General features: G+C 42.2%; 1 protein-coding gene across 1 annotated transcript in view; it reads left to right on the forward strand.

Annotated features, from left to right (window-relative positions):
* LOC129768586 (cytoplasmic dynein 2 heavy chain 1) overlaps positions 1-8,138 on the forward strand; it is a 35,392-nt gene that overhangs the window by 26,841 nt on the left and 413 nt on the right. The window contains exons 10-12 of the mRNA XM_055770332.1: positions 29-300; positions 7,360-7,563; positions 7,627-8,130. Of these exons, the coding sequence (XP_055626307.1) occupies positions 29-300; positions 7,360-7,563; positions 7,627-8,130 (980 nt within the window). The remainder of the gene's footprint in view (positions 1-28; positions 301-7,359; positions 7,564-7,626; positions 8,131-8,138) is intronic.

Raw genomic sequence — 8,138 nt, forward strand, 5'->3', positions numbered from 1 at the left:
ACTCAATTCGGAATGTCCGTCGTTATAGGTTGGAGCAAGTGGTACGATTTTTCCGAGTCGGATCTTCAAACGGCTATGCAGCTGATCAAATATTCCGAGAGCTCTAAGACATTGAAGATTCACTGGCCTCTGGTGCAAGGCCTCTGCGAGAAAGTAGGCTATGGTGGGCGGATCGATAATGATAATGATTTTGCAAAACTGGAGTATTTGCTGCGAGAGTTCTTCGATGAGAAGATCATGACAGCCCGATGGCAGCCCATGTTCACGAGCGTTAGTTTCCCGAATTCGAATCATCTGGAGGTAAATGAAAAACATTCAAATGAACTAGTCACGTTAAATACAAAGCCTTCGCATACTTCGTTAAGCCTTTCGAAGGCTATCGTAAAGAACGCAACATCTATTCCGCCTTTTGAGGAGTTTCATTATGTCTAAGAACGATTTAAAATTAATGGTATAAACACAATTTAAGGACAAATTCAATTTTGATTTCACTTTAATTTTCATGATAGTCTTCTATTACGCTTCTATACAGAATTAGTTTCCTGCCAATCGTAGACCAATGATCGAATTTTCTTTCGATGATTGTCCATCAACTTCAGCACAAACTGATTTGCAATAATTTAGGCCAATTTATTCCAGTTTGTTGCGAAGCTTATTATGAAATCTACTGGCTTCACATGTTTTCTTAAATATTATTTATAAGGGATTCAAAAAGTATCAATTTCTCGTCATGCCTGAGGACAGTGTAGTGGATTCATATTCTTCGGTACGAAAACCAATGCCTTTTTACCAAACTATTCGGTGAAAAAATATGTTTCAGTCTCGTCAACCCTTTGGCCATACTGAACAGTGTAATAGTGATCACCCGGAAGCATTCTGTAATCAAACTTAACAAGCTTGAAACCCTCCATGAAAGTTTTAACTCTGTTGGTCAACCACAGTAGCCATTTTATTCCACGTTCTCTTAATGTCTGCAGCATCTCGAGTTACTTTGTCACCCTTCTTCAATTTCCGCTTGACAATTGCCCAATATTTTTCGATTGGGCGGAATTAGGGGCAATTGGGAGGAGTGAGGTCTTCTTTAATGCAATCGACCTCATTGCCTCGGTACCACTGAAGCACCTCTCGAGTGTAGTGGATGTTTTCCAAATACGACTAAAACATCATCGGACCTTTGTAAGCCTTAATAAACGCAAAAATGCACGAACATTTTGAGCTTTTCCGGGACAATGATTGTTAACCAGGGAACTTATTTCCCTGGATTTTTGTTACATGGTCTGGTTCCTCCTCTCTGGAGCCACCAATGTTGACTAGGGAACTTAATTTTCCCTAGTTATTAGTTTTATTTTTACAAAATTCGTTCTCTTATGGGCTAAGCCCCTGTCACGAGAAATCCCGACTAAGGTAGACGCAAAACACTTCAGAATCAGACGACTCCAGAATGGTCCTCCCGAGTGAAGCTTACGAGCTACTTTTCGGATTGATATTTTCTCTTTTTTTGCCTTTTTTTTTTGTGCGTGGCACCTGGTCGCCAACGCTTGGATATTTCGGATTAAGTGCACATGTGCTTGATTAGTTGTCCTTCTTCTTCTTTTATTTGGAACTCGTAGATTTAACTCAGATTTTAACCTTGAATAACTCCGACTAACGATTTAACCCCGAACCGAAACCGCATCGGTTATCTGCTTCCTATTCGCCAGCGTGGGAATTTTCCCATTCATGTTTCTTATCTTCCTCTATATGCATGTTTATACGATTGTTCCTATCTATGCCTTTCCTTCGCTTAGCGCGCTATCTTTACCATGTGCGCTTGCGCTGTGGCGTTTCTTGGAAATTCTACTTCATGATGAACTGAAACACATCCGATACAATCGAAAGATCCAGGCTAACTTCAGCGGCCTTCAAATGTCTAGGAATCTTGTAGCGAATTCGTTTTCGTTCAGTTTCAACCTAGTTTCGCACCCGATCCATCTTAACTGTTTTTCAAAACGTTTTTTTATTCACTCATCACTCATCAAAATTAACATATTGTTGCACGGCAACGCTCCATCATACTCTACAGAACCGATCAAGGAAACGATTGAATCATCTGGTTGGGAATTTTTTTCACATGCGGCTCTCTCATCAGACTTGGCTGAGCAACGCTTCAGTTCTTACGAGAATTTTGGAAAATGACTTGATGAATGATTTGCTTCTGAAGTGGAACAGCTCTTTTCACGTGGCAACTGCCAGAGATCAATGAAAAATACTTCGAATAAGGCAGAGTTGTACATGTCAATGCAATAAACGTATTTTCTTTAAAAAATCAGTTTTGACGTAGAGCTACGTCTTTCATTAGGGGTGTCAAATCAGAAAATTGGTCACGTTTTTATGAAATTAAGTTAACGTTAATAACTATTTTTGCCGCGAACGGATTTTGGCTATTTACATACTCAACGAATCGGAAGTTCCGTAAGATTTGTTTAATATGCCATACATTGGAATCCCTTGGTTAGTAAATGGTTAAAATTCATGAAAACTTTAAGTGTTTCTATTTTCCCATACATTTGTTCTGTCCATTTGAGTGCTTTCCCGAACAGTGCTATCAACAACCAACAACTTATCGACGTCCAACGGAGGGGAAATCGTAGGATTTAAAGTCTCCGTGAACAAAGGAAAAGAAGAAGAATGAAGGGGAATACTTGCCTAGAGTATAAACAGTGGATCTCGCTGAGGCAAACTTTCATTCGGCATCGGACTGTTGAGTAATCCAGTTCACTTTGCTTTCGCTGCGCTTCGATCTAAGATTGGACCCCACCAGTGGTAATCCAACTTGGAAATCGTCGTTTGATTTTTCTGTTCGTTTTTCGCGTTATTCGTATCGTGTGTTCTTCTTTCCGCGTCATAAATTGGACGCTTCGCGTAGTGTGCGATGAGCAACAAGAGGAGGAAGGCAGGCTCGAGCCCTGCAAAAAACGAACGCATCGCCAGGGGCAATAAAATTTCGAGGTAAGCGTCATCTAATGATGCACGCGGTGTTGGTGCAGTGAAAAGCGCTCGCACTGAACCGAGCCTTCGCGAATGTGACACCGCACCGAACAACAGCGAAGTAGGCGATTTCGGCGCGTCGGTCGAAAATGTAAACGCCCAGGCAGCAACCAAAATCAAGCTCCCCCCGCTGATGATGAAGGCGGTCGCTCTTGACAAACTCATCAGCGAATTCGCATCGATGGGTGTTACAGCAGAGTACAAGCTGTGTGGCATAATTCAGTCTTTTTCCAAGCAGTTAACATTGTTTATTTTCCGTCTTCATAAGGGCTTCGTTGGTGCCTTTGAGAATGCATCAATGCATTAAACTGACGTTATGGCGAAGCAGACGTTAAGGTTGTGCACCAAAAAATTATTTGGGAATACCAAGTATCTTGAATGTCTTACTGGAATGTTATAAGTTATTTGGGTTCGCGTGCCAGTCGCAAAACTGCCTTCAACTAGGATTGCATTTGCGCTAATATTGATCATAATGAAGCATTGCTACTGTTTTCGAGGTTGTTATTAACAAAAAGAGTTTATTTCTCTTGTTTAGTCATCAAAAAAGTAAATATTCTGGAATTTTGTATGTGATTAGGTTTTGCTTGCCAGTAGCAAAACTTCCTCCACTAAGGGTGACAGCTGCGCTTCTCTCGGGCATGAGAAAGTAATGCAACTCTTTTCGAGGCCAGTAATATTAACAGAAGCGTTTCTTTTGAGAATAGCGGAAAATGATGATAAATGTTTATATTGCTAGTAGTTTCAAGCCACCAATGTATGGCTCTGTATGTATGCTATGGTGAACGCTTGTTTGGCACTTGTTTTACGCTTAGTTTGTACGAACGATATCTAGAGGTGCGATTCCTTTGAGGCAATACTAAATAACATGTAGCATGATATTAGGCTGTCAAAAAAGTCCTGCGGTATTTCCGCGAGGTGTCGTTGTAAGCGCGTAGTTCTAGTTGTATTCATTGTATCGAGTCAAACTATAGCTTCTTGAAAAGGTATTTTTGCGCGCTATAATATAGTCCTTGACAGTGTTTTGTTTGGTTAAGTCGTTCGTGAGTTATAGTGTCGCAAATATGGAGCAAAATAAAGAGAAAATCCGACATATTTTACAGTACTACTATGACAAAGGCAAAAATGCATCTCAAGCTGCCAATAAAATTTGTGCAGTTTATGGACCCGATACAATTTCCATTTCCACCGCACAACGATGGTTTCAACGTTTTCGTTCTGGTGTAGAGGTCATCGAAGATGCGCCACGCTCCGGAAGGCCTGTCGTCGAAAATTGCGACAAAATCGCTGAATTAGCCGAGAAAGACCGGCATAGTAGCAGCCGTAGCATCGGCCAAAAGCTGGGGATAAGTCATCAAACCTTTATTAACCTTTTGAAGAAGCTTGGATTCACAAAGAAGCTCGATGTATGGGTGCCACACACGTTGACGCAAAAAAAACATCTTTGACCGTATCGACGCATGTGAATCGCTGCTGAATCGCAACAAAATCGACCCGTTTCTGAAGCGGATGGTGACTGGCGATGAAAAGTGGCAAACGGTCGTGGTCGAAGCCCGCTGAAGCGGCTCAGACGGTGGCCAAGCCCTCATTAACGGCCAGGAAGGTTCTGCTGTGTGTTTGGTGGGATTGTCAAGGAATAATCTATTATGAGCTGCTTCCCTATGGCCAAACGCTCAATTCGGACCTGTACTGCCAACAACTGGACCGCTTGAAGGTAGCACTCATGAAGAAGAGGCCATCTTTGATAAACAGAGGCCGCATTGTCATCCATCAGGACAACGCCAGGCCACACACTTCTTTGGTGACGCGCCAGAAGCTCCGGGAGCTCGGATGGGAGGTTCTTTTGCATCCGCCGTATAGTCCGGACCTTGCACCAAGTGACTACCACCTGTTTTTGGCCATGGCGAACGAGCTAGGTAGTCAGAAGTTAGCCACAAAAGAGGCCTGTGAAAATTGGCTATCCGTGTTTTTGCCAATAAGGAAGCGAGCTTCTATAACAGGGGTATTATGAAGTTGGCATCTCGTTGGGAACAAGTCATCGAACAAAACGGCGCTTATTTGACATAAAACAGATGATTGTAACTAATTTTATGAACAAATGAAAATTCAAAAAAAATACCGCAGGACTTTTTTGACAGCCTAATATTTGATACTTGCAAGTGTTGTCATTGTTGTTGTTTACATGCGGTGCCAAAGATATATTGATGTAGTTATGAGATATGGAATAATGGTGCTGGTGCAACATGTATATAGTCGACTGTAGCCGAGTCTATGTCAATTTCGAAAAAGGCCACCGGAATAGCCTTCGAGGTAAATTTTCAATGCATTGACATGAAATAAATTGCGACATACGATTGTTTTGCGAGGGCAAGAATGAATCATCAATCTATTATCGTTAACTGATTCTACAATGAAAAAATCATTTCAGAGATTATTCTACTAAGCAGTTGTTTCTAAAATTTCACAGCATTATAGAATAATATCCGAAGGTATAAACAAGCGACTTATATAAAATAACAACGTAGTTCTACGTCAACAATGCGGTCGTATCTTGGACACAACCTCCTATAATTTTTTCTTACTTATACACCCGGTGAGTAATGGATTGGGATTTTTCTATGTGGAGGAATAATTTGGAGTAGTATTTTTTGATGAGAAGGTTTCGCACTGAAGTTTGGGAAAAGTTTTGCAAGATAGATTATACTGAGTCATTTGGCAATACCAAAATTGGATGTTTGCTGTTTGTGACATGGGTGTAGCAAAGTCTAGTATACTACACACTACACCAAAATCGTTAAAGTTCGACAATTAAAGATCGAATTTCTCGCTAAATAATACTCACTCGAAATAGAATAGAATACACTAATCATGGTGTGGTCCGCCCTGGTGAACGGTGGACATCAAAACTCAATGCCCGAAACCTCAAAACTCAGGTCCTTCTTAACTTTATTAGTTCCTTATTCGTTTTCGCTATACAATTGTTGAAGTAGACCCTCCGCTTCAGATTTGCACAGAAATTGTCGATGTGACGCAGCTAGGGGACGTTCGGAGGGTTAGCGGATTTCGGAGCAACATCTATCTTCAAGCGGTTCATCTCCTCCTCCAGCAACTTCTTCGTTGGTTGGTTGGAGGCTAGGTCCGGCCAAAACATCACATCCTAATTCGGATGATATGTTTGGATGAATGAGGCAACTTCCGACAGGCACTTTGTGCTGTAAATCTCCCCGTTCACCGAAAGACCCGAACGGAAAAGAGCGGCTTTGGCATCCTCTTTTCGCTGATGGTTAGCCACAGAAGCACCTTCTTTGGGAACCTTGTGTGGGAGATGTACTTCACGTCGGAACTTTCCTTCATTGCGGGGAACTTAAAATAGCTGGATCCTTGCTAGTCGTTGCCATCCAGCGTTGAATATGTCTCGACGTCCATGACGACCGCGACGTTCCGCTTTCCCGGGGAAACAATCATTCTTCATCACTTTCAGCCTTTATTTCTGGATTGCTGTTCCAACACGGCCAGTCTATACTTATGGCGGGTTTACACTAGGGAGATCTATAGCTATAGATGGATTTATTCACCTGAAAATAGGTGTAAACGGGTGAGAATAAATATGATATGATTATTCGAGGTATATATAACTTGAATAATTTCAGCATATGTAAATGCTTGTGAATTTCTCACTGGTGAGAAATCACTAAAGTTGGATGCAGTTCTACTTCAGGTGAATAAATTCACCGAAAATATGAATATATTCATTATAGAAGTTCATGCTAGTGTAAACGGCTGATGCGATTTCTATAAATCTCATCATATTTCTTCACATGAATATATCACTAGTCTAAACCCACCCTTACGTTTCCGCATTATGATGTCCATCTCCACTAGGTATTTTTTCACTGCCTGGCCCGTTGCTCCGATCTCCCGGCCCAAAGTCCCAAAGCCCTCCGTCTTCTGTTTTAGCTTTAGCTGCAGTTTACGACCGCGTAGCACCGTCGGACGACCGGATCCAGGCTTCCGTTCAAGGCTCTCATTCTTCTTCAGAAATGTAAGGATATCATAGATACCGGAGCGGGCGTATCCAGCGGACTCAATGTACTTGACGATGTCCACTTTCTTCACAACGGGATGGAGCTCCCAGTGCGCACAAATCATGGAGCGCAGTTGTATTACTGTTTTCCGTCATAACTTCCGCAATTCCATTGATAGCGCATAAAAAACTGGTGAAATTTGTCCATTTTTCTCCATGGAAGCGCAGGCAATAATGGGTCTATAACAGAGTCGTACTTAAATACCAGTTTGATAACAGCACAACCAAAAATATAAATTTTCTCCCACCAGGACTACATCCAAGTAGTTGAGCAGCTCCCGGATACCGACAGTCCGAGTTTGTACGGCATCCCAGCGTCCACCAACGCCTCCCGGGATGTCATATTCTGTAGAAACACGTTGAAGGAGCTACGGCAGAAATATTTCAGCGGCGGTAGCGCCCAGAATCTCGACAAACGGATTAAGCCTCTCATCAACTTGTGGAATAAACTGATGGTACATGCTGATAAGGTTCTATTAATTTCCAAGAACACTCCGTTAAAATTTGCCCAATTACAGAGCGGCACAATCGCCCACCGTTTGGAGAGCCTCATCGAGCGTAACAAGAACAAGCAGGATCCATGGATGATTTTTGTCCTGTTGGAATTAACAATCGCCAGCAATTTGTACAGCTTGATTGACAGCTGCATGCAGATGTTCAAAAACTCGCTGAAAGAAATCGCCACCTTCGCAGGGAAGGACAGAACGCTACTGACCACTCTCTGTGACAATCAGGTTCCTCTGCAGTGGCGCCGTATTTGGAGTGGGCCCAAAACCGTTATCGAATACCTCAAGGCAATTGGATTTAAAACCAAAGAAACGGAGTTACTCTACAACAGACTGATCGAAGAGAAACCAATCGTGGAGATAAACTTCAACAATCTGTTCAATGTGGAGGCCTTCTTGGCAACGGTGAAAATGATAAAATCCCGTGAGTTAGGCGTTTCCACCACCGAGTTGAAGCTTCGTGCGTATTTTGACGATCGTGGAAGAGAGAATGCATTTGCCATCGCTCCGTTGCTGGTAAGTTA

This window comes from Toxorhynchites rutilus, chromosome 2, assembly GCF_029784135.1.
Source record: "Toxorhynchites rutilus septentrionalis strain SRP chromosome 2, ASM2978413v1, whole genome shotgun sequence".
Classification (NCBI taxonomy): Eukaryota; Metazoa; Arthropoda; class Insecta; order Diptera; family Culicidae; genus Toxorhynchites; species Toxorhynchites rutilus.